Consider the following 26,743-nt stretch of genomic DNA (forward strand, 5'->3'; position numbering starts at 1 on the left):
TCGACTGATACTCTTCGTGCTGGCAGAGTGGGAAATTGTAATGTAGGCTGGACCGGGGGTACCGTAGCAGGTACTGCAAAAGGTGCCCCGGTGTCTGGAGGAGCAGGATTTACATTATTTACAGGAGCTGGCGGAACAGGATTTGCATATTCCGGGACTGTGTCGTCCAAATAGGATGAGATAAAAATATCAGCTGCGGTCGGTTTGCGACGTAGCTTGGTCGGAACTAGTGGTGGCGGGAAATTACTGGATGCCTCCGGGGTCGCTTTTGGCAAGCCCTCGGCAAGAAGAGGATACATACCCTTGATGAGGGCATTCCTCTGTCTGTCTGATTGTTCTGTTTTAACTCGTTCACCTATCTCGATTAGTTCCCTTTCCTGGGCTCGTTCTAAGGATTCTCTACTTAGTTCTGACTTTCTGATTTCTTTTTCGGTTCTTTTATGAGATTCTTTGCGCCATAACTCAATGGCATCTTTCTGTGACTGTCTGGCTTTCTTTTTCCATAATGCTTCTTCTACTCTCATGATGCACTCGGCATCCCACGTACCTGATACGGGCCATCTATACTTTTCTTCTAACTCTTTGGTATACTCTACCCATAAATCTAGATATAATATGGCACTTATGCCATGCTTCTGATACATAAAATGACCTGGACTGTCCCTAGGCGGGACAGGAACTGCTGCTTCTAGCAGACCTTTTCTGGTTTTTAACTGACGTAGTTTAGAGAGCAAAGGCATGACTGAACTGTAATTTAGACACAATACAATACACAATGAACACGATAATTACTCCACATTCATACCACGACGTTAAAAATACATGAAGAACATTTAAAATAACAGTTCGAACAGAATACTACCTGGAATACTGAAAACAGAATACATGAATCTTCTCGAGAACAGAACTGACTAGAACAGAAACTAGATGCACTGCTAAAACAGTACGAAACTTATCGGTCTCATAAAGAGACACGTCAGGACCCGCATCCACCGAAGTGGACACTTCGTTTTTGGTCTGTGTACCACCAAAACCCACGGACCAGAGTCAATTAGATTGACCCTGTCTAGATACTACCCCAGCAACTATACTCACCGGGCAGCAAGAACGGAAGGCCTCGGACTGGACTGGACTGCTTCGACGCCGGACGGACGAACTTCGGACTTCTGTTACGGGTGGGCCTCCGGATACCTCGGACCTTGGACTCTCGGCTTGGGCTCTGGTCGGGACTCGCCGCGTTCCTCCACCGCCTCGTCTGGATGCTGGACCGCCACCTCCGTCTCCTCCGTGGGCCTGAGGGATACTTGAAGCAGAAATATCTGCACGTGCACGGTATGGTTCCGTCACGGCTGCAGAGGGTCAGGGGGCCGGCGTGGCTTCACCGGCGCGTGGGGAAAGGGCAAGTCCCTATTCGGGCGCCATTATGTGGTAAATAAATAAATAATACCTCTATTTTTGAATGAATATATGAATAACAGATAGCTCAATAAATAAGAGTCAAGATTCGAGGTAGTAGGAGTTTGCAGGTTTAATACAGCATAAAGGACAGGAACAGGACAACCTGCACGGACAAGATCTGGGATGGCTAGCGCTAACCTTAATAACAGTGCACAAGTATATATACTAAAACAATTGCATTACAGTGAATTACAGTAGGCGGAGCAGTGGGTGGGGTCAATAGCAGTCGCGAAAGATAAGGGTGAAAGTGGGTGTAACAAGAGGCGTATACATAGACATGTGATGTAAACGTAACAGAGTATGTCATAAATGGGGCGGAAACATGGAGGGGGCTACCTAAGGAGCCGGGACCTCTAACCTAATGGTGCGCGCAAACTGACAATGACGTGTTACTAGGAGAAGCTGGGGGCTATGAACTCTGTGCTAGGAGTAGAGACTGAAGTCTGGAGAGTCAGGGCGACATGTACCTAAACCCTATCTAGTATCTAATGTTTAGGGAACATGTTGATAGAATCCAAAAGTTATCGGGGTAAAGGCTAACAGACTCTAAGACTGGAGCATGCATTATTCTACATGTAGTGCGTGATGAAGAATATTTAATGACCAGTAAATGCAGTATTTCTCTTACATGGAGACGTAAAGGCTAGACGATGACGGAAACTATTGATGCGATTCAGTAGCTTAGGAATGCAGAGAAGGAGGGCTGGACTGATAACTAGAATCATAACATACTCTTGGCAGACTCATAGGCAGAGCCAGGCTGAACCGGGCACTGTGAGGCAGGAAGTAAGTGAAGGGTCAGGAATACAGGTGGGGGCTGTATCGCTCCTCAGCGAGGGCTCAGGAGACAGAAGCTGAATCTGGTGTCCGGGCCCTTTTGAGGCCTAGAAACGGGGATTTCACAATGAAATAACGTGCACACTGAGAAACGTGGCAACGTAACTTTACATAGGCCTAATACTCGTAGCTTTCACGAGAACTGGAAACTGGCATACTAGTGATGGACACAACTGTAATTGCGTCTTTAATCAAACATGGGGAATACATATGCATATTAATCATGCACACATTACATAAGATGGAGGACACGTGGGGACACAGAACATGGCAAAATTTACTTTTCCACACCGTCCCCCAGTGTGTTCAGACGCACCCAGGCTAAGGCACACAGTGCATTCGGCCCCAGTATGTGTGAGACAATGGGCAGAATGTGGCGCGCTTTCCAGTAATTGTCCACGCAGACACGCTCATTCGCGTGTGGCCCCGGCGCCTTATTATTTTGTATGTACGACCCACATGGCATGAAGGCGACCCACATGGCATGACGTGCGGAACGTAACAGCAATTGTGCACGCCTCGCGATTAACGCATATGCCCATTGAAGGCTTTTGCTCCATGTCACGCCCCCAGCACACGCCCCCAGCGTTTGTCAGGTGCATAAGCCCATTGAAGGGCTTTTCTCCATGTCACGCCCCCAGCACACGCCCACAGCACAACGCAGACGTTTACAGAACGCTTTTTTGTCATCAGGCCGCGCCCCGCACACGCCCACGCCCACAAGGAACTACTTTGCTGGCACTGTTATTTTACCTTTTAAATGTATATGGTGGGCGTCTGCATAGCCTATATCTTTCTGCTGCAACTGCCCTTTCCAATGCTGTATTGGGTGTTGTGATTGGTGCTGTGGTTACTGAGATTACCCGCCTCAAAGGTTTGGGCTCTCTCTTTATAATAGTAGTATAGATACCCTTGCAATCCCAAAAACCCGTACCCACCCTAAATTGTAAGATTACCCTTGCCACCCAAAAACCCATACCCACCCTAAACCCTATGTATGTGTATATATAAAAAAATATGGGTTTAAACTTACCTGTAAAATAGATACATTAATGGGGTAAAGGCAATCGTAGTAAAGGCGTAATCGTTGTAAAAAATAGTGGTTGTTAAAACTTCAGTGATTTAGACTAAGTAGTGGTTAAGGAGTCGTTGTTTAGACTGTAGTTGTTCAAGTGGACGTTGTTCCATCATACAACCACCTTACTGCTCAATACACATTACAATCTTTAAACGTCAAGCAGCCTATAAGCAAGATTGACCACTTGTAAAGTATTTGTATCTATTTGACAGCAGAAACCATTAATTCTTATATTTATCACCCATATTGTTTTTTAGGTTTCGCCTGGCAAACAGCTGCGCAGCAGCATTTCGCGCAGGCGAAATCTTATGTTTTTCAGTATGTGTGTGTTGTCCCGCCTCTCTGTTCCATTGGCTAGCTCCATAAATGGAGGCTAGCCATTGGAAGAGAGAGGCATCCGTCATTGTGCGAAGCGATTCGTGGGCGTTCCGGCGATTTTTTTCCCTCTCCGCCCCTTGTAGAACAGCATTACGGCAGTGGGCGGGTGTTTTGTTTTTTCCTCCAAGGTTTTTTTTTTCATTACTCCGAAGATGGCGGCCGGGCAGTAGGTTACTTGGGAAGCTCCGCAGTGCCGTCTTGTTTTCCTGCTGGTTGGATCTTGCTGGGGCTGTGTGCCCTGGTGAGTTCCCTGTGTCTCTTGCCTTTTTGGAGAGTATCTTCTTTTGGCTGTCTATTGTAGTGTCTGGGGATTTCTCGCAGTGTTGCACTCTTGATTTTTGCACGGGTTGTCTTTTGCCGTCCCTCCTGCACAGCCTTCGTATATCTCTGCTGCTGATAGCTCTCCATGGTTCACTCCTGTATGTCTCTCCGCCTCGTGTGCACCCGGCGACGGCTGTCTCTCCCTCTTCTCTTTGTCCCAGAGCCGGTCTCTCAGACCCTCCCTCTCTCCACCCACCCTCTCTCCACCCATTCATGACAGTCTCCCACAGCCCTCCCCCTCCTTGACTCCTCCTCCCACACTCTCTCCTCCCTCCATAGCTTCCTGTCCCTGTCTCGTGCCGTTCCTTCCCTCCCCCATCTACGGTAGCACACTGAAGGTATCTGTCTGTCTGACTGACAGCCCCGAGCCGGTTCTCCACGGCCTCCGCATGCCCAGCTCCTCGGCGGGGGCGCTAGGGTTGTGACGGGTTTTGCACAATTCAGGGAAAGCCCCCACCGCCCCTCAATGTTGCCACAGATACATCTGCTGAATTAATTAATCTGGGTGCCCCCTGAAAGCAAGCTCACACATTTCCCATTCCCACCTGTAAATATGTCACACCAGGATTTTGCTGTACCTTCGGTACATGTAGACTTGTTTAATCTCAATAGAAAATTAGGACTACAGGTCCCAGAATGCAAAGTACAACCCGAGGACTGGGTGAATGACGCATTGTTATGGGAAACTAGAGCCCTGCTTGGAAGGTGAGTATGAAACTACTCCAACCACAGGAGATTCCCATTTCCCTATTCAGCTGTGGTGCACAGCTCACACACTGGCTCTTTCAAAATGGCCCATCAGGCAGTGATAGACTGGTCGAATGGCCAGACCAACACTGGACACCTGCCAAATGGGAGGTGAGTTGAAAGGGGCTGTCTTGTAAGAGGATGTGGCATAACAGCTAGAGCGGCCGACCTTGCAGCTTGTGCACCGGGTCGAGCCGAGGCAGGCACGCTCAAATATTCTTTGATCTGGCCAAATCATTTAATCTTCCAGCGCCTAGAAATGAATATGTCCGTCTGCAATGCAACGTGTGCTCAAGTAAATCGCTCTGATACCTTCGGGTCGAGTTCGCGCTATATAAAACTGGAAAAAAGCAAAGCTAGGAAATTGTTTTTTTGTCGCATTTCTTCTGAGATGAAACATTAATATCAAAAATGAATTAGAATGTGTTTTTTTATGTGTTACTACGCGATAAAAATGGTGCCTAACGGAAGCATAGTTTTTACAACTTCTAAAGCGAACCAATATTCTCAAAGTCCCGCGCAGTGCTTTCAGGGTCCTGGAGCCGGACAGTTTCGACATCGGAGCCTCGACCCTTTACCTCATTCATCAAAGCGGCCCTCCCTGGGCACAGCGGTTCCCCTGGGCATCAGTGTTCTGCTCAGGTCAAAACTTCAGTTATTTATTCGACCCTACCCACACCCACTCCTTACAGGAGGAACAAAGAGACGAAAATATATTTTCTGAAGAGAGGTGGGCGCAGCGGAACTAGTGCAGTGTTACTAGGTCACTGATTGTCCTGTCGGAGCGTGCGCCTTTTGAGGCTGCGTTAGGGAGCTGAAATGGAGCTGCCCATCGCAATTGCAGGGGAATTCACGCATCATCCTCTTGTTCAGTAAAAACCTTTGGCACCCTCTAAAAGCCTCGGCTCTATTCTATGGGATGTCCGAATGGCGGTAAGTACTCACTTCTCTTCCCTTCTGCAATTCTCTCTGGGACTCGTGTGTTTTTTAAAATTGTATTTTGTATTTTGTAAGAATGTCACATGTCGTGACGAGAGCACTTTAGGGTTAGTGGCCTCCTATGGCACGGTTTAGGAGGACGAGGGGTCAGATGATCCCAAAATATTGGTTACTGGCGCTGTTTCGTGTCCTTGTTGATAAGTTAAAACATTGCTTGTTCCAAACATCTTTCACCACCATATTATGAAAATAGGATGCTGGGTGTCGTGTTTTACAGTGTTTGTGCATATTTGTTGTGTGGCGTCTTGTGATAATGTGTGCTGTTGTGTTTTTTGTGCTGCTTTTTTGTGATGTAAAATATAGGGGCATATTCACAAGGAAATGACGCAGCTAGGCGCTGCAAGCAATTTAGCAGCACTGTGATGCATCATTTAAAAAAAGCCGTCTGTGGCTCTGGGTGTTTGTGGCTCTGGGTGTGTGTGTGTGTGTGTGTGTGTGGCTATGGGTGTGTGTGTGTGTGGCTCTTGGGGGGTGTGTGTGGCTCTGGGTGTGTGTGTGTGTGTGGCTCTGGGTGTGTGTGTGTGGCTGGCACTGAGTGTGTGTGGCTGGCTCTGGGTGTGTGTGTGGCTGGCTCTGGGTGTGTGTATGGGGGTCTGGTGTGTGTGTGGTAGTAATTGCTGTCTGCTGAGCTCGTCCGTAGGGTACAATAGGTCTCACATTTGCGAGAGATCAAGCTAATGGCAATGTAAATGACAATGCCATTTATTTATCTGTTTTCAAAACCAATACATAAATACAAATTTTGTCATTTACAATGCCAATAGCTCTAACTTTTCCAAAGGCGAAACCATTGCATTATAAATGCTTGTCTATTGGGGTATTGGTGGGTGTAGGAAATGGACATAATTTTAGTGACAACCCCCCCACCCCCACCACGCCCAGAGTTTGCCCTATTTCCTTTGCTGCCTTTATATCTCTGTTCACTTCATTTGCATAAAGTGCATTGTGCTGGCTAGAACTACCACACATACTTCATTCTTAATTTGGAGCATAATAAATACTTTGTCTGAGGGTCACCATGCAAAATAAGCAAGGTAAACCCAAACTTTGTTCTTGAGGAGCACAAAGTGCATTGTGCTGACTAGAACTTTCTTGCAAGGTACATTCCTACATCATAACATGATGAATCCTTCATCTAAAAATTAGCTCCATGTGCAAAATGAGCATGGTAATCACAAACTTCGTTCTTAAATTAAGACATGGTAAACACTGCATCTATAATTGATTCAGTGGGCAGAAACGAGCATAAAAGCATAAAGTGCACTGTACTAGCTAGGACTATTGTGTAAGGACTTTTTTGCTTGACAGATAATCCAGATGGCCAGTTAAATATTGTTAAAAGTGCAAAGAGATGGAAAAGTATCAGAATGCCCTCTGAGGAGGACTCTGGAAATGAGAGGTGAATTGCTGACATGGCAATCTTGTTCAAAACCTTGTAGGCCTCCTTCAGGAATTTCGCAAATCAAGCGGTTAGCTGGGCATGTGTACTGCTCAAACATGTTGTTATCGCATTTTTATATTGTCTGGTTCCCAAAATGCTAAATACAGCAGTTAACCAGTAATGCCTCAAGTCATTCAATTTGTTACACACACAAACTACATGCAACAATGATTTGAGTTTGAAGCCTACAGGTCAGAGCTACTGTGCCGTTCAGTCATCTATATTACTAAGCTTTTGGGGTATAAATAGGCTTTTAGGGGTATAATGCCGCATCTTAGCCTGATTAGGTCATTTTCAGCTCGATACTCATGGGGGAAGATAAGCAAGGGGCCCTCCATTTGGAACGATAGCTAGGGACATTCACTGATTTGCATGGACCTTTGCTGATAGTTCCTGATGATCATCATCTGTGGATCTCATCCGTGCGTTTTTTGGAAGCAACTTGGCCCATAACTTTGGTGGAAGGTTCAGATCGATAATTTCTTGGGCTGCCACAGCGTTGATTACATGTGTTGTATATGCTTTCATGCAAGCTTACTGTCCTGCATGCTTGACCATATATGCCCCCTCAGTGAGGCAGGCAGGGTAGCCCTAAGCTTGAAATAATAGCATATGAATCTTGATTCCCTAGGGTCTCATGCTTACTTGAGTCAAATTCGAGGCAAATTTGCCCAGACGGAGGGGAGTGGCATCCGGCAGCCACAATACTCTTCAATAACAGCGGCAATGGGCCTTGTCCAATCAAAAGCCGAGACTGTCTTTGAAGATTAGAGAGCCATATGATAATGTTGGAATGAACTTGGAATCAATGACTCAACAGATTACAGACAGGTAAGGACCTCTCATTTCTTTTAGCAGTTTCTGAAAGCTGATAGATATTACAGCCAACATTCCTTTCATCGCCTCAAGCTGCACATGGGCGAGCCATACTGGTTAAAGTAGACACCGAGGTATTTAAAGCTGGCTACCTGCTCGATGTTTGCCTGATCCACATAAATATGGTGTTCCTAATTTTCTTCCTCTCGTATGCTATTATTTTGTTTTTTAGGCATTGATAGAGATATTGCTTTAATTACAGTAGCAAGACAAGGCATTCAACAATCTTTGCAGACAAACAGCGTTGTGATCGAATAAGATAGTATCACCTGCATATTGCACTAATTTATGCATATTTTGGGGAAAATACATTCACATCATCTAGTGTGTTGTTTAGTTCAGCCAAATAATGATTAAACAATAGGGGAGCCTATATGCACCCCGTTTCAGTCCTTGTTTAGTCCCGATTTTTTGCGTCAATCTATTGACAGAGACTTTGACTTTCACCCAGGTGTTAACGTATAGGCTCATGAGGGCTTGCTACAGTGTGGGTAGAATGCCCCAACTATGGATCAACTATGACCTGGGAGGAGATCTAAAGGACAGCAGCTGCTCCCTTTGTATCCAGGACAAAGAAGTGAACTCCAAAGGTTAGTTGTAGATCCTTCTGAAGAGCAAAATGGCCAGAGCAAGGTGCAAGAGGCCTTTTCTCCTATGTGTACAGCTTTCCAGTACAACTAGACCTGTCCTGGACCCAGCTGGTGGCTTCTTCTGGAGTGTTCCATGGCTCCCAAGTGCTGTTCAAAGGACCTGAGCCCTTTTGCTGAGTCTAACTGGACTTCTTCTACCATCGCTGAAAAGCAGTGACTTTCAGACCTTCAGAGGACTGGTACAAACCACCAAAGCCTATCCACCCAAGGCGTGACCTCACTGAAATCCATCCACATTTTCAACCAGGAAATTTGCCATATTGGAAAAAAAGAGACTGAGTTGGAAGGTAAAAATCTTGACCAGTGGAAGGTGCCAAAAAGTATCCAAGCAGTGAGAGCACTTCCCTGGGTGCAAAATTTTAACTTTCCAGCCAAAGCCACAGCTCCAGCTGGACCTCGTCCAATACCTATCTGACTTTGTGAAGCCCTATTCGAATATAGACTGGTGCTCTGCCCAGCTGAAAGATTTTGCCTTTTAGACTAAATCCCGAGTTAAAATCTCCAACCAGGATTAACCTGGTTGATGATTCTGACCGACTCTCCATCGTGGCCAGTTCCGGTCCACCACAAACATTGACTAACATCTGCTCTTTGTGGTTTGTGGAAATATTTTACCTTAAACCGTTAAAAATTCACATCTCTGGGTCCTCTTATTGGAGTTTTTGCATTTTGATGATTATATTTTAAAACATTTACTCTATTTTTCTAATTCAGTTTGGGGTTTTTATTTCTTGGTGTTTCAACTTAATTACTGTTTTGGCACTACATAGGTACTTTTCGCATTGCCCTAAGTTAAGCCTGTTTGCTCTGTGTGATAGCTAGCAGAGGTTGAGCTCGGGTTAATTTAATGACTTTGAGGATTCACTCTGACAAAAGTTGTGATTAATCCTTGAGGTGGGCAGTTATCCATTCCAAATGACAATCCAAATTCTTACAGTGGGTAATGGTTTGTAGACGTTTATGTGAAGCCCATGATTTTGGGTAGAGGAAAGAAAGATGATCAAAGAGTCAAATAGTTAAGCAGGACAGAAGCCACCTACAAAGTGACAAAGAAAAAGAGGCAATACATTTAAATGTTGTCAAGAAAGTAACAGCAGCTTACAAAGAAGGAACATCTTTCATAGATGCTGTGAAATGCTGAGAGAACGCACTTAGATGAGGTAGAGGCATGTGTGCTGAAGTGTGCTCCTGACTCAAGAAGAGTAGATTTAATCGACATAAAGCACATAGGGGATATTATAGCACCAAATAACTTGCTAGACCATTTTCTTATATTTGCATTGCTTAAAAATATTCTGTAACAGTCATTTATATAGATCAACATACATACACTAAAACAATGTATCAGTAGTTAAAATGCAACTACCCAGAAGAGTGTTTCATTAAGATGAGGTTATAGATTTATTTTTATTTCTTGATTATTATCCAATCACAATCAAAATCCATTTACGTTTTCTGGGGAAAGTCTTGTATAGAACTGTGCATAATATAAATCCTAAACAAATATAAAGACTAGCTCACAGTAACAAGCACACTTCTGCACCATAAAGGTGAAGTTGTTTTACTGTAAAGGGGCGAGTAGGTTCTAGCAAATTTGAAAACTAATAGTCAATCATTTTCAAGTTACAGTTGAAGTCAGCATTTTCTCAAAATAATCTAAACAAAGGGTACTGTTCACTTATATTTATATTTTGACACATTCTGAACATATAACTAATTTCTTGGAATTTCAAAATTCTTGACAAGCTGGATGGCTCATCGAAGATAACACCTTACCTGGATGGCTAGAGGTATCATCTCGTCTATGGGTGAGAGGTAGAGAAGACACAAGGGAGCAGCTAGGTACTGCTGATGTCCATCCAACTTATTTCCAGGAAGGTCTTCTAATATCTTATAATCTGCAATGAAGATCTTTCCTCTCTGCAATCAGAGTAAATAGTAAAGGGGAGCTCAGTGTTTGAAGAGAATACACCAGTAATAAAGTATCCAGTCTAAGTAACCATATTGAAGGTCTTAGTACCTGGGCGACTACCAGAATTTAATCACATTGTGAAAACCGCAGTAACTATGAAAACATCAGCACAACGAGGAAAGGTATTAGTAACTCAATCACCATTATTGCCAGCATCACCACTGTAATCCTTAGTACTCCTTTCAATATCAACGCCAGAATCACTAATGTACGTCTTTTAGTCCAGTAGGCTTTTGTATCAGTACTCCAGGCTTTTATTAGCGCACTGTTGCATCAATTTATCAAATTTATCAAATTATCAGCACCAATCATGCTGTGCCAGCTTTGCTATGCAACTATTAGTGCCCTAGTCCTACTTTGTAAGGCCTAGTGTTTTTGTCACTCTAAGTGCTAGTACTAAAACGCAAATATACCTAACTAATGTCACTATTTTGTCTCTGTTTAATAAGATCTAGTGTTGGAAATGGAGCCTGAATCATTCCGACATAAGCTAGGTGAGCAGTAGTAACTATCACAGTGCAACCAATGCATGCCTTTGCAACTTGGTCGTTAATGCTAAATGTGATGTCTGCAGGACATATCTCATGCATACACAGAACCCGATCAGGAGGGCAGGCATTCTCTTACATCCCTCCTAAAGCATGGAATGGCCTCACACTCCTCTCTTTTTGAATTCCACAAGCAGTTTAAAACCAAACTTTTCAATTAACCAGTTTACTATAGGCAGGGCTAGGCACACACGCCTGCTCTGCACCAGGATACTCTTAAGTGTGATAGAGGAATTTACAAATTCACATAACACAACACAATAATACACAACATAGTTCACCAACACTAGTGGGGAGAGAATGTGGCCGAACAGGCTAGGGCAGTCAATCTCAAACCTGGGGAACCGGGTTTGAGTCTCGGCAATGGCACTTAACATCCTGTGATTCTTGGCAAATCCCTTAATCTCCCTGTGTCTTAAAAAAATGAATGTGTCCTTGTGTAACGTAACTGGTGCTCATGTAAATCGCTCTGATACCCGATACCTTAGGGTCAAGTTTGCGCTATATAAAACTCCGGGGAAAAAACAAAATTTGAAAGAGTTACATAATGGTCATCCAGCTAGTTTCGTTCTGTTACACAGTGTTCTTTTGAAAAGACAAAAAAAAGAAACATGCAATTATCAACCTTCTCGAAACTCTGTTACTTCATATGATGACTGTAGCTATTTGTCAAGCCTCTGTGTAGGCGTAAGGGGGAGGGGGCAGACTCCTTTTCCTATGCACACTGCTGAGCCCATCAAGTGCTAGCAGTGAGGGGTACTCTGTCCTTCTGCCAATTTCCTGATCCAATCAAGCTCTTAAATGTCATTGGCCTTGCATCTCTGTGCCAATCCTTAAAATTTCAAGTGCATGATGTGATAGTTTATATATTAATATTCTATTCCTCTCATTCAAACAGCACTCGAGGAACTGGCTCTGTCTCCCTGTACCATGTATCAATTGCCGTTCAGCCACGGGGCCATACTGTGTATCTCTGTGCTTGTCCCATGAACTCATCCAGCTACAGTTGTGAAAGGCTCAGCTTTCTGTGACAAGCCCTGAGGCAACAAGTCACTGATTACAGTTCTTTTATCACTATCACATCTATGCATTTATTCTTCTATAGAATACATTCAGACACAGAGGTGAATTCACTGTCAAGACACTAACAGGCACATGCATCAATTTTGCTTTTTGCGATTCCTTAATTGCGAAAAATAAGGAATCGCAATTAAGGAATTGCAAAATGCAATGCATCAAGAAATCGCTAAATAAATTGCGATTTCTTAATATTCCTTAATTGCGACTCGCAAATTGTGAGTCGCAATTAAGGAATACCTCCCCATTCATTCCTATGGGCCTACAGGCCCATAGGAATGAATTGGAAGACATTTTCAATTTGCGATTAGCAATTAGCGAATCGCAAATTGAGAATGGGATTTCAAGGGCGCAGGGGTGTCCAAAGGACACCCTGTTGCACCCCTGAAATCAATCTGTGCACATATGTTGTCCTTTGATGCATGTGCCTGTATGCCATTGAGCAATAAGCTGGTGTGGACAAAATTCAAGTATGCAATCCTTTCCAGGGTAAATACAAATGGCAGTGGTCCATATGTCAATCTATTAGCCCTCATCAATAGAAAGGTTTCATGCTCCGTACCACTATTCCATGACTTGAGCCAGCAAAATACTAGAGACTGCACTCTGGAGCCCACTGTCTGTCCACTGAATTCTGAATAAGTCAACCTCAGAGGTGAAGATGCACCCTTGTACAAATATTATGAACAATTCATTCCTAGAAATAGTACACTCTGTTCCTCTGACAGTCCCCTGAACAACTCAGCACTCGGGGAAACTTGTTCTGTATCTTAACCTAACAAGCCATACCAGCCCAGAGATGACAGACTGAAAGCAAATGTGAGTTCCAGTCACACAGCCCATAAGGTATAGGCTCTGCATACTTAAATCATTTTTCCCAAGATGTGACAGGTTGCATCTACTTGTATCTAGTGCCCAAGTCCTCCATTTCAAAATATTATCAGCCATGTATCTATGCCAGTTCTATGTGCCCATGCATCCCTAGCCATGACAGGTGCTCAATCCAGGCTCCCATAGTCCAATTTGCTGGTGACTTGGGCGAAAGAGATAATCTAGTGGTGCTTGGGAGCCATTTGACAATCTTCCTCTGCATCTTCAAGGTGTGAAAGCAGAATGCAGTGAAGGTGCACCAATGTCCAGTTTGCTGTTGATGATTATTCTGAGTTTCCTGGTGTGGCTTCTGACTGTGGGTCTAAGTTTGGCTGGCCACTAGTTGGAGTCCATTGGTGAGGTCTCCTTGTCGAATATCATTACTTCTGTCTTGTCAGTGTTCAGCTTGAGACAGTTGGCTTTCATCCAGTTAACGATTCAAGTAATGCAGGCTGTAAACTTGTTTCTTGAACTTGGAGGTTTTGTCGGAGAGGGAGAGTATGATTTTTGTATCTTTGGTGTAGTAGAGGATGTTGATGTTGTGTGCATGGATAACATTGACGAGGAATCATGTGTGCATTGAAGAGGGTGGGGCTGAGCAATGAACTTTGATGCACTCTGCAGATGAGTTTGCGTACTTCCGAAGAGTAAAGCGCCAGGCTTACAGCTTGTGTTTTATTTTTTAAGAAGGAGCAGATGCAACAGACAGCAGGTCCTTGGATGCCATTCTTGTGCCAATCTCATTATTCACGTGGTAATTTGCTACATAGAAGACAGTGGGCGAAACTTGGCCAGTAGCCATGCAAATAGCAGAGGAACTTCACTATTTTCCTGCTGGTGTCTAAACAGCTTACATTTTGTGGGATTATTCCTTATTATGCCGGTTGTATGATTTAACAACTACTTCCTAAACCACAAATTCCTAAACCACGAATGCTAAACAAGGAGCAATGGCAAACAACTAAATTTTTAACAACTAGTTCCTAAACAACGAATAAAAACACACGACTGGCCATTAGATGGCACAATTGTAATAACAATACTTCCACAAAATATAATTACCCATTTAATTTATACTTTAAATCAACATGTATTTTAATATGTAGTCATATTTTTTTTAAATCGGACGAACTGCAAATGATTGAAAAGTGTGGAAAATGATAATATGCTATAAAAGAAAAATCTATAAAAAAAATTAAACATCAACAATATTGAATCACAATATTTGTACTTATTTTTGATAATATTTCCATAACATGTTATGAATACAATTCTTTTTTTAACAACATTTTGAATAAATAAAAATTAAATCAATTCAAACAATGTAAAATGTAAATGACCTACCTAACAACGTTGAGGGGGAGGAGGAGAGACTCGTGGTTTTTGGTGCCCCCAACGTATTACCATGTTGGCAGGATGAAGGCTGTCTGCTTCCCCGCTCTCCTCAGTGCCTGCCTTCCTGGTGATAGTGCCTACCTGACAATGCCAGAGCATTCCCAAAAGACGCCGTTCCCTCCACGTGCTACCAGCAGGATAAAAGCTGGCTGCTTCCCCATGTTCCTCAGAGCCCGCCAGCCAGATAACTCCATTCAAGTGTCAAGTTGGGGGTGGGGACGTGCTACAAAACAGGATGAAGGCTGGCTGCATCCCCCTGCTCTCAGAGTCCGCGAGACAGTAGACAACAAGTCCTCAGACCACATGTCCAATCCAGTTTTTTCTTTGCATTCATTTGCGTGCTGTTATAAAGTCAGGCCAGTGAGTCGCAAAATCAAAGAAAACGGCAATGGCAAAGCCAGTAGGTCTTGCTTCCATTTTGAGACCATGCAAGCATATTAAAATATATAACCACTGTCGAAAACTAAAACAATGGTTTTTAAAGTGCACCTGTGAGTTAATAGTAGGTTACTAGACAGATGCACTACCAAGCCCGACCTAAATGCTGGTCTCGAAGAAGTACACACGCATAGCCCCGTGGACCTTCAGAGCTCTGAGGGTGAGCTTTGCTTTGGCCAATGTTATCCTGTCATGACTACCCGCCCCTGACACTCATATAAAATGTAAACAAAGTGGTAATGGCTGTCTCTCATTCAAGCACTCATTGAAAAGTGGTCAAGCAATGGTGGGGAAGGGGGGCGGTGGTAGGGAGGTGGCAGATGGTGATTGGCAACCCTTGGACCAGACTGAAACAGCTACTATTCCCTCCCCACTTTTCCATCCCAGCCTCAACATTGTCCGTCTTCCGAGTCAAAATCGGGCGCATGGGAAATCTACGCCCCGCTCGTTCCACCACCCCTGCCAGTTCTAAGTTTCCTCAAGGGGTGACGTGCCTCAGCAGAATTCTGGAGGCCGGCGATTAATGTAAGGCCTTAGGGGCGAGACGAGTGACGTTCAACGCACGACCAAAGAATGGGGGAGGAAAGATGCCACGCATAGTTTTACATTGCAGTCCAGGAAGAGTCGTGGTTTAGGACTCCGTTGTTCTGGACTTCGTTGTTCAGGTAAGTCGTAATTAAATCTTCGTTATTTAGGATGTTTCCCGTATTATCATTTCATTCACAAAATGTGGTCGCAAATTGCACACATACTTTTTGTGAATGGAATAGTATTTTACAAACTGGCATATGAAGTATTAGTTCGGTTCACAAAATACGTAATCACTGGGGGGTCCAGGAAGACCTGCCTGATTATTTTCCTTTAGGCAGGTGCCAATTTTTGACCCTCTGTTACTGGCTGTAATCACAGGGATGGTGGCCTGCGCGGCATAGCACATCAACCATCCCTGCTACTCCATTCTAAAATGAATAACTATTTTCTTTTTTAAAGCAACGCGTGTTCCTTAAAGGAACCAGTGCTGCTTAAAAAAAACAGCTTTTTCAGTTTTGGAAAACATCTTTCACCTGAGGTTGCCAACATGATTCCCAAAGGGAGCACCTAAGGAGACACCTTCTCCTGTGCAAATTAATCACCACCCCATGGTTTGTGAAAGCAATGGCAGAATTGCAGTCATAAACCATCAATACCTCTTTCTAAACAATAAAGTGGAGGGGGACATCCCATTAATGACCCCTCTTCTTTGCATTTCAGAAATGATCATAAAGGTCCTTTTACAAGTTGAAAGAATTTTCCAACTCATAAAAGACTAAAAGTGGTTTTGTGCATAATGATATGCACTTCTGTGGCCACAAACTAATTTTGTGACATGAGGACCTTAGTGCTAAAACTGGCTTAGAAGCAAGTACTAACTTATAGGTAGGCTCGTGCAAAATTGTATTTCCTCTGGAGTAATCAGAGTAATTTCAGTAATTCTATGTTACTCTTGGGAGGCAAAATTACCAAAAATTATAGATTTATTCCTGCTTGCATAATGAGTAATTTGGGGTGAAAATCCTACTGCAGGAGTAAAGGAAAAACATACTGTGGGCCAGATGTATATATTGGCAGTAAGCATACTCATGTGCAAAGGCGGCGGAATATCCTTACTGCCAATGAGTGGTCGAGGACTTTGCGTATGAACTGTTATAAGCAATACTGGTCCCTAACAAGAAGGTTATGTAATCACAGTATGTGAGAGTAGAAATACAACAATATCTACTTTTTGTGTCCTATTGGACAGGATTATTTAATGCAACCAATAAAAGAAACACATACAAGAGGGAACATAATGGTACAAAAGGATTCAGGCAAACAAAAAGTAGTGGCCGAACAGCATATAACAATCTGGCCACCAATGTATCTACTGGCACGACTCAGTACATATTATTACATTTATACAGTTGCATCAAGGTGTGGGAAGTCGACTAAGTTTAGATCACTGCATGCCTCAACTGAGGTTTCTGTGAATGTTAGAAATGGCTGCTGGGCTGATGGTCATTTCTAAATTTGGCAGGCAGGTACTTTATTAGGGTGATGGATTAATATAACTTTTTTTAAACAAATCACACTAAAAATATGAAAACAATGCTTTGTAAAAACTAAGGCCATAACTGGAAATGTTGAATCCCAGAGACATAGTGCAATCTAATAGGTAGGGTGATCTTACCAAAATAAAAGCAATTGCACAGAGCCCCTAATGAAGTCCCCCACATAATCCAATTGAGAGGCGTCATGACAGTATCTTCACAGAAGGAAAAATACACTGTGGGCCTGGCTTAGAGGTTGTAGGATGGAGTTAACATCATCAGGATGGAGTAGGACAATACCTCTGCCATCCTGACAGAACTACACCCACCAAACTTTGAATTATCCATCAGACCTATGGAGATCTTTCTACATTGACAGGTCATGGTGGGTCCTGTCTATTCAGGAAAAGTTTTCCTGACAATACCGTTAGACATGATTCCTGGCCAGCCAACTCACAAACTTCACAAACTTCAAAAACTTCAAAAACAACCGACCAAACCGGGAGTTTGTTATTGCAAAACAAAGAACTAATGTCCTTAACAGCCAGGTGCAACCCTAAATAGGGTAGACCATGTAAAATGTATCCTCTTATGACACCTATCAGGCCACCATAGGAATTATTTAATCAAAGAGCCCAAGCAAAATAATGGGACTATATTTAATTGTTCTGAATGCCATTTGAATATGAATGAGTATTCCCAGTAAACCAGAGAAAGTTATATTGGCATGAAATACACGGAAGAAAGGAAAGTCAGCGATATTCTAATTATAACCTTTATCACAATTATTGAAAGAAATATGACACTGAATGAACAGAGATGTTTTGTTACCTCCATTCATGTGACCTATGGATCAATCATTTCACAGTACACTTTTATACTCATGTATATGTCATTTTCTAGCTGTAGCTCAGACAAAGCCTTTATGCTAGGCGATGACTCACAGCATTAGCAATAGTTTTGGTTCAAAGCAGGAGTATCCAAAACAAGGACACAACGAAATGTGAGACAAGCACTAGCCAGTCTTCGGACTTCCTGAGCAGTCATCAGTCGCAACAAAAGGTCAACCCTGCTTAGACACGTTGTCACCTTTATTTAGAGAAACCTCTGGCCTACCCTCACTCCTAACATCTACCCTGTGTCATCACTCAGGAAAAACTAATCAGTAGCCCTTTGATTACAAGGTCTTCACAGATTGTCTGTGGGTTGCCTTTTATCTATTCTTCCTTACTTCATTGTCTGTATCTCTGCTCTCCAGTTAGAGGGATGCAGTCAATACACTTTCACTGTCTATGGAAGCTGGTTCTACTCTACAAACCACCATTCAAACCCATCCCACAGGTACATGCACTTAGACTTTCATTAGACACAGTCTTACTAAAACACACTTGATCCAAATTCACCACACATACACGCACATAGAATGTCAACTCAAAGGTCTGGGAGTCACACAGACTATTCTACCGGTCTTGACACTTATTGCCTCTTTGATGGCTTTCCAAACACGTCTGCCACATACCCTTCATCTAGCCCTTAGAATTTCATACACCACTAGTCTGGTGCTATCATTGCTGGCCTTGCTTGCCAGCGCTATCACAGCTGACAATCAGAGCCTTTTGTTACTCAGAATCCCTCTTTGGGCCATCTGCGGTGCTCTATCTGGAGCCACCCTCACCTCCTCTTCTGCTCATCAATGATCCGGAGCTCTCCTTTGCAGATTGCCATCACCCTTTGACCCCCCATTCCCTTTGATAGCTGTTAACCTATTTTGTTGACTTCAGCCATCTGAGTTTCTGAAACCTTTCCTGGCATTCTTCGCAGACCACACATCTTTTTACACATCCACCTTTAGATTCCTCTGCCAAGTTTCAGTCCCCCTGCCATTAGATCTGCCATCAGACTACTGCCAGCATTGGACAGCATCTGCTATCACTCAGCAATGAGAGTGTGACAGTCCGTGCTTTTTATTCCCTTTGCAAACTTTTATTTTCAGGCAAATACTTACCAGTTCTCTACGTGGGTGAAAAAGGTGGAAGTTTCTGGGGATGACAGAATAAGAAGCATAAACAAGAATGGTTTACAAAAGGGATATACCAATACATGTGCCGTATAAATACAGAGGTATCCTTTTACCCCGGTCTTCTTCCTTCTCTAGGTCCTCCTGAACTGTCTGGGGTTGGCCGTCCTCCTGGTCCTGTTCCAAGTCCTCCTTTTCTGGGTTGTTTTGGTCCTCCTGATTCTTATCCTGGCCATGGTCCAACTAATTCAGATTCATTGAAACTGGTTTCCTGAATCTAGCACTCTTGACTCTTCTTCTTCTTGACCCTTGTCTTCCTGGTTCTGCTCCTTCACTTGCATTAGTTCTTCCTGGGCTTCCAGAACCTGGTATTACTGATCCTCACCCTGATCCTACTGGTTAGCTGGGTCCTTCTCCACCTAACACTGTTGCCCTGGTTTGTCTAGATTTGGCACTCCTAGACTTCTTGGTTTGGGTCATTCTGATTCGCCTTGCCCTGGTCTCTATCTTTGTGATCCACCTGGTACTGCGTTGATGTGTCCTAGTTGTCCTTATTTGATTTTCTTGGGCTGGGCCTTTTCATTTTGGTCTTGGTCTGGTCTAACTGGCCCTTGTGGCTCTGGTTTTCCTGGTGCCCTTGAGCCTTAGCCGCTTGGTCCTGATACCTCAGTTCCTGGTCCTCCTTCTCTACTTGGCTCTTCAGGTTCTGGTCCCCTTGATGGAGATCCCTCTGGTCCTCCTAGCCCTATTCCTGTCTATTGCGATCCTTTAGCCCACCAAATATCCCCAATCTAGTCCCTGGACCTATTGCCCAAAGTTTACTTGAACCTGCCCTGACTAGTTCTCTTGGTCTTCCCTGTTATGATAATCTTGGCCCTGGCTTCCCAGTTCCTTCCCATTCTGATTCTGTACTAACTTGTCCACTTCGGGCCTCATTTAGATTTTGGCAAGCGGGTTACTCCGTCACAAAGGGGACGGATATCCCATCTGCCTAAATAGAAAACCAATATTATCCTATGGGTTTTTGGTTTAGGCGGACGTGATACTCCTACCCTTTGAGAAGGAGTAAACCCTCTGCTGAAATCTAAATCAGGCCCTTAGTCTTGATCCTCCTTCAGATCATACTGTTCTTAGCCACCCAGCTTGGTCATCTGGATCCTGACATCCAGGCACTCCTTGTCCTGGACCTCCTTATCCTTCTTGTAATGGTCCTACTTATCTTGGAATACTAGGTCCTGCTAAGCCTGGGCTTCTCTGACTTGAGATTCGTTTTCCCCTTGTTTGTGGTTCCACTTATCTTCTTTGCTCTGGCCATCTTAGCTGTTGCTCTGCTGCCGCTGGTTGCCTGGCCATTCACTAATGATTCTCCAGGTCCTGTTCTCACATTCTTCCTCACTCTCATTCAATCAATCAATCAGGTATTTATAAAGTGTAGCAAATCACCCGTGAGGGCCTTGATACGCTGGAGTACTAGGCTGCTGAGCGGAGGTCTGATCAATCAAACATCTAGGTCCTTAGTTCCCTTCTGAATTGCTGGAGCGACAGAGCGATCCTTAGGTGCAGGGGGAGACTGTTGCAAGCCTTGGCTGCCAGGTGTGAGAAGGAGCATCCTCCTCTGTTGGCTTGGAAGATCCGTGGGGTGTCTGCAAGGGAGGCTGATCGAAGGTGTCTGGTCGGTTGGTAGGTCCGGCGCTTATGCTGTATGCTGGTATTTTGTTGTGCAGGACCTTGTAAGCATAGGCCAGCATCTTGAACTGGCATCTCTTCTGAATCAGGACCCAGTGTAGTTTCTTGAGGTGAGGTCTGATGTAGGTCCTTCTAGCGAGGTTGAGTAGGAGTCTTACCATTGAGTTCTGGATTGTCTGGAGTCTTTTCAAGAGGTGTGCAGTGATTCCTACATAGAGTGTGTTCCCATAGTCTAGTCTGCTGGTGATAAGGGCCTGCATGACGGTCCTTATGAAGTTGACTGGGATCTACCTGAAGATCTTGCAGCATATGCAAAAGGTGTGTAAGCAGGTGGCTGAGACTCTGTTGACGTTTTTCTTCAAGGGTATCCATGATGATGCTAAGGTTGAGGGCATAGTCTACAGGTGCAGGAGGGGGGTGCTGAGCTTCACAGGTCACCATGCATCCATCATGGTGACATGTTGTCTCCAAAGATGAGGACTTCTGTCTTGTCTGTGGTGAGTTTGAAATAGTTGTCCCTCATCCAGTTTATGGGCATAGGTGTGCCGAACTTCGCTGGCCTCCTTGCGCCATTCCATGGCGAGGTGTTAGTTCCCAAAGATGAGGAATTACATCTTCTCTGTGCTGGGTTTGTGACAGTTGTCATTCATCCAGTTTGCAACAATGATCATGCATCTGTGGAAGTTATCTTTTGTGGTGGAGGGGTCTCCAGATATTGATAGGGTGAGCTTTGTGTACCCGGCATAGGAGATGATGTTGAGACCGTGTGATCTGATGGTGATCTGATGGTGTCTGCCAGGGGGTCATGTAGGTGTTGAAGAGGGTTGGGCTGAGGGGTGATCCATACGGCACTCTGCAGATGGTCTTCCTGGGCTCAAAGGGGAATGGTGGGAGACATAGTCTTTGGCTTCTGCTGGTGAGGTACAAGGCGATCCATTTGAGCGCATTTCCTCAAATTCCGATGTGATGGAGTTTGTTGATCAGGGTGTGGTGAGAGACGTGTCAAACACAGCAGGCAGGTCCAGAAGGTTGTGGGCTGCTGTTTCCTTGTGGTCCAGGAGGGCTCTGATGTCAATGGTGGCAGCAATCAAGGCTGTCTTGTTTGGTTAGCTCAAAATCTGGATTGGGAGGGGTCCACAAGATTCTGGTCTTCTAAATTTTGGGTGAGTTGCTGGTATATCACTTTCTTGAGGACTTTTGCTGAATAAGGAAGCAGAGAAATGGGCTGATAGTTCTTTAGATTGGCTGGGTCAGCGGAGGGTTTCTTCAGTAGGGGCCTCCCTTCAGGGTGTTTCCAGCCCACGGGGAAGGAGGCCGCAGTGATGGAGGTGTTCAGGACCTTCCTGAGCTCGTTGCTGATTGTTTTTCTGCTGAGGGTGAAGACACAGTGGGGGCACAGGTGGGTGGGCGCTCCTGAATAAATGGAGTTCATGACGGAAATGGTGTCTTGCGTGGTGAGAAGGTTCCACTGGGTGAGATGGCGTTCAGGATTTGTGTTTGTGGGAGTGAGCTGGTTGATGTTGTTGGGTCTCATTGGGGCTGAACTTGGGCCTCCATTAGTAGACCTAGAAGGTGGGAGGGACAAGGCAGGAGGGCGGGAGCTGGTACTGGTGGGAGTGAGAGAGGGACGGTGAAGACACAGATTGACCAAAGACGAACCAAAACAAGTGAAAGCAATTAAACTGTTTGAAAAGTGAAAGAAGCCAAAACCAAAGGAAGCAAATAAAACTGTGTGAATGCAAATCAAACCAAAACCAAAGAAAGCAAATAAACTGTGTCAGACCCAAAGAAGATTAAATCTTAATGTCACCAGGCAGCGGTTACCTGACAGCAGGACGGAACCGCCAGCCTCAAAGCTGGGAGTGAGGCACAGTCACAGATAGATGGGCAGCAGCGGCTGGTGTTCTTATTCCTGGTACTCACAGTCCATGTTCTCTTCCTGGTTATGTGACCACTAGACAAGATCCTTTTGTTTCTGGTCCTCCTTGCTTGGGTCTTTGTATGCCTAATACTCTTGGTTCAGGTCATCCTGGCCCTTCCTGGTCTTTCCAGTCACCCTTTCTTCCTGATCCTCTTGACCCTCATCTCCTTGTGGTGATCATTCTGATCATTCTCATCCAATTCCTAGCACATCAGTTCCAGATCCTGCTGGTCCCTTTGGTCAACCTGACCTCTTAAATCCTGGTCCTCTTTGACCTTGCCACCTTAGCCCTTTCTTCCTGATTTGGATCATCTTGGCCCCCCTGGCTCTGTGCCTTATCCTCGTGGTACTTCTGCCATTTAACCCAATGGATTGGGCTCTCTGGTTCTCTTTGTCTGGGCCCTTTTGAGCATCATTATTTTGGTCCTGGTTTTCCTAGCCATTTTGTCCAGTCCGCGGAGTCTTCCTGGAGCTGGCTGTTCTGGTCCTTCTGAACTTTCTCACCTTGGTCCCGATACCCCTAGATCCTGGCCTTTTTGCTCCATGTGTTACTCTGGGCCGTGCTCCTACAGTCCACTTGGCATTCCTAGTCCTGTTCATGGTCCACTTAATGCTTATCCTTCTAATCCTCTTTGCTTTGGTTGTTGTCTTCCTGGCTCTGTTACTACTGGTATCCTTGGTGGGAAACAACCTTTACAACGCAACTTTTACAACGCACTACCATTACAACGAAATTTTTACAACGCAAAAACCATTACAACGCATGTATTTACAACGCATGTTTTTACAACGCAGGTACCTTTACAACGCATACCATTACAACGTAAGTATTGGTAAGTATATAATTGTATTTAAAATGATATATGTTTGGGTTTTTTTTATGGGTATTTTTATAATTATATTTAAAATGTTATATGTTTGGGATTTTTTTAGGGGTATTTTTAGAGTTCAGGGTCAGTTTTCAGTTTTTGGGTAAAGGGGTATTTTTAGGGTTCAGGGTCAGTTTTCAGTTTTTGGGTAAAGGGGTATTTTTAGGGTTCAGGGTCAGTTTTCAGTTTTTGGGTGAAGGGGTATTTTTAGGGTTCAGGGTCAGTTTTGGGTTTTGGGGTATTTTTAGGGTTCAGGGTCAGTTTTGGGTTTTTGAGTTAAGGGGTATTTTTAGGGTTCAGGGTCAGTTTTGGGTTTTGGTTTAAGGGGTATTTTTAGGGTTCAGGGTCAGTTTTCAGTTTTTGGGTAAAGGGGTATTTTTAGGGTTCAGGGTCAGTTTTCAGTTTTTAGGTAAAGGGTATTTTTAGGGTTCAGGGTCAGTTTTGGGTTAAGGGTTAAGGGGTATTTTTAGGGTTCAGGGTCAGTTTTCAGTTTTTGGGTAAAGGGGTATTTTTAGGGTTCAGGGTCAGTTTTCAGTTTTTGGGTATTTTTAGGGTTCAGGGTCAGTTTTGGGTTTTTGGGTAAAGGGGTATTTTTAGGGTTCAGGGTCAGTTTTGGGTTTTTGGGGTACAGGGGTATTTTTAGAGTTCAGGGTCAATTTTGGGTTTTTGGGGTACATGGATACAGGGTTAAAATAAAATAAAATAAAATTACATTTAAATTAAATAATTAAATAAATTAAATTTAAATAAAATCAATTAAATGAAATTAAATGAAATGAAATGAAATTAAATTAAATTAAATTACATTAAATAATATTAAATTTAGTTAATTTAAATTAAAAAAATTAATATATATTAAATTAAATTAAATAATATATTTAATTAATATAATTTAATATCATTAATTTAAATTAAATGAAATTAAATGAAATTAAATTAAATTACATTAAATTAAATTAAATAATATTAATTTAAAAAAATTAATATATACTTACCAATACTTACGTTGTAATGGTATGCGTTGTAAAGGTACCTGCGTTGTAAAAACATGCGTTGTAAATACATGCGTTGTAATGGTTTTTGCGTTGTAAAAATTTTGTTGTAATGGTATGCGTTGTAAAAGTATGAGTTGTAACGTCATCCATCCATCCTTGGTACTAGTCCCCCTCATTTTCCTTGCTTATTCTGGTCCCCTACTCCCATTGGACATACTCCTCATGCTCCTAATCTTCATAGTCTTCCATGATCTGCTCCTAATAGTCCTGCTCCTGCTCTTTGTCTTTGTGTTTCTTCATCAACTGATCATGGTCCTCCTTGCTCTGGTCCTCCTGTTTCTGGTCACTCTGTTCCTCATTTTCCTGACCATCTTGTCCCAAACCAAGTGGCCTGGACCTCCAGGGTATGGTCATCCTGGCCTTGTTATCCCTTCTCATGATATTCCATTTCCTTCTCACTTTAATCCTCCTGTTTCTGGTACTCTAGGTCTAGATTAGGGGTGGGCAGAATTGTCAGAATTTGATTCTGTGGTTCAAGCTACATGGAGCCTTTTCTCTCCCTGAGGTTCTGATCAGAAAGCCAGCAAACTAGTCCTTGGAGTCACCATGGTAGTCCTTGGTAAAAAAGGCTGAACAGATCTCAAGCAGCAGGGCAGGCCTCTGAGGGTTCAAGACAGGCTTCGGGCAGCAGAGCAGTCTTTGCAGGTGCAACAAAGCAGTCTTCTGAAGAACACATCAGGTCACACCAGCAGGCAGACCTCTAAGAGTACTTCTTCTGGTCCAGAAAGTGAACTGAAAACTAGTTCTGCCAGTCATAATTTTATACTTGGTGCCTTCTTTGAAGTAGGAGAAGTTTCAAGAGATTCCCCTTGAAGTTCTTGAATTTCCTGCCTCCCTGCCCTGGCTCTAGCCTGGCTGAAGGCACAATGGACTAGAGGGAAGTTCATTGTGTGAAGGCAGGGTACAGCCTATTGAATTGCAAGTAGGGAAGTAGGTATCTTTGTCCTTCCTCCCAATCCTTCGGGCCCATGCAGGCACACCTAATCCTTCAATTGCGTGGCTTTTTGGGAGGAATATAAAAAAAGACCAACTGCCAACTACACCCAGTCATGTAGGCACTTAGTGCAAGAAAAAAGCACATTTTTTAAAGTGGCATTTTCAGAATTGTAACTTAAAATACAACTTTACCATTAAAGAGGGCTTTAAATTACAATTGCTTAGACACCAAATATTTTTGTCCACCTGTTCCCAAGCAAACATTAGCACTTATGAAATGTATTAAGGTAACCCAATGTTACCCTTTGGGAGAGGGAGGCCTCACAGTAGTGAAAAATGAATTTGGGAGTTTTTCACTACCAGGATGTGTAAAACGTTACAGTATATGTCCAAACTTTTGGACAAATATGTGCAAAAAGGGGGGTTTAAGGCTTGGCAGGGGGTTATTTTCCCAAGTTCAGTTGACAGTTTAAAAATGCATTCAGGCTGCAACTCAGACCTGGGACATGTTTCAAATGGCTATTTAAGTGGGCAGCACAATCTGTGCTGTAGGCGCATGAGTATCATTTAATTTTCAGGCCCTGGAATCAAGCTATCCTGGCTGAAGAGGGGGGAAACCCCGAAACCAGTCCTATGATGCTTGTTCCCGGTCCAGGGAGGACCTGTTTTGGCAGTTCAGGCTGGGCTGTTCCCATGAGGCACAGGGTCATGACTGATTTGCATATGGCCATGCCCATGTCTAAACTGGGATGGCATGGTGAGCAAAAGAATGATGGATTTAACCCAGATCTCTTGACTGGGGTGAATGTTTTGAATTGTTCTGTATTCCGTCCATCAATTGTGTGTGTTTTGCTTTCTCGCCCTGGGTATATGGTATACCACCTTACTAGGAACATTTAAGTTAATGAAATATGTAAATTAGGTGTAAGCAAGTTTTACAATGTTTTAGGGTGTGAGCACAATCACTTTACCTCTGGTTAGCAGTAGTAAAGTGAACTAAGTCCTGAGGCCAGCAAAAAAGATTTCAGAAAAATGGGATGGTGAAGGCAATAGGTTTGGAGGAAGATCACCCTAGTGCTGAGAGGTCTAAAACTAATGAAGCATAACT

At 43.7% G+C, this 26,743-nt stretch overlaps 1 protein-coding gene across 1 annotated transcript in view; it reads right to left on the reverse strand.

The window, feature by feature from the left end:
* Positions 1-26,743, reverse strand: part of LOC144799547 (hydroperoxide isomerase ALOXE3-like) — a 220,495-nt gene that overhangs the window by 49,393 nt on the left and 144,359 nt on the right. The window contains exon 7 of the mRNA XM_078670914.1: positions 10,562-10,705. Coding sequence (XP_078527040.1) covers positions 10,562-10,705 — 144 coding nt within the window. The remainder of the gene's footprint in view (positions 1-10,561; positions 10,706-26,743) is intronic.

Source organism: Lissotriton helveticus, chromosome 12 (assembly GCF_964261635.1).
Source record: "Lissotriton helveticus chromosome 12, aLisHel1.1, whole genome shotgun sequence".
NCBI lineage: Eukaryota > Metazoa > Chordata > Amphibia > Caudata > Salamandridae > Lissotriton > Lissotriton helveticus.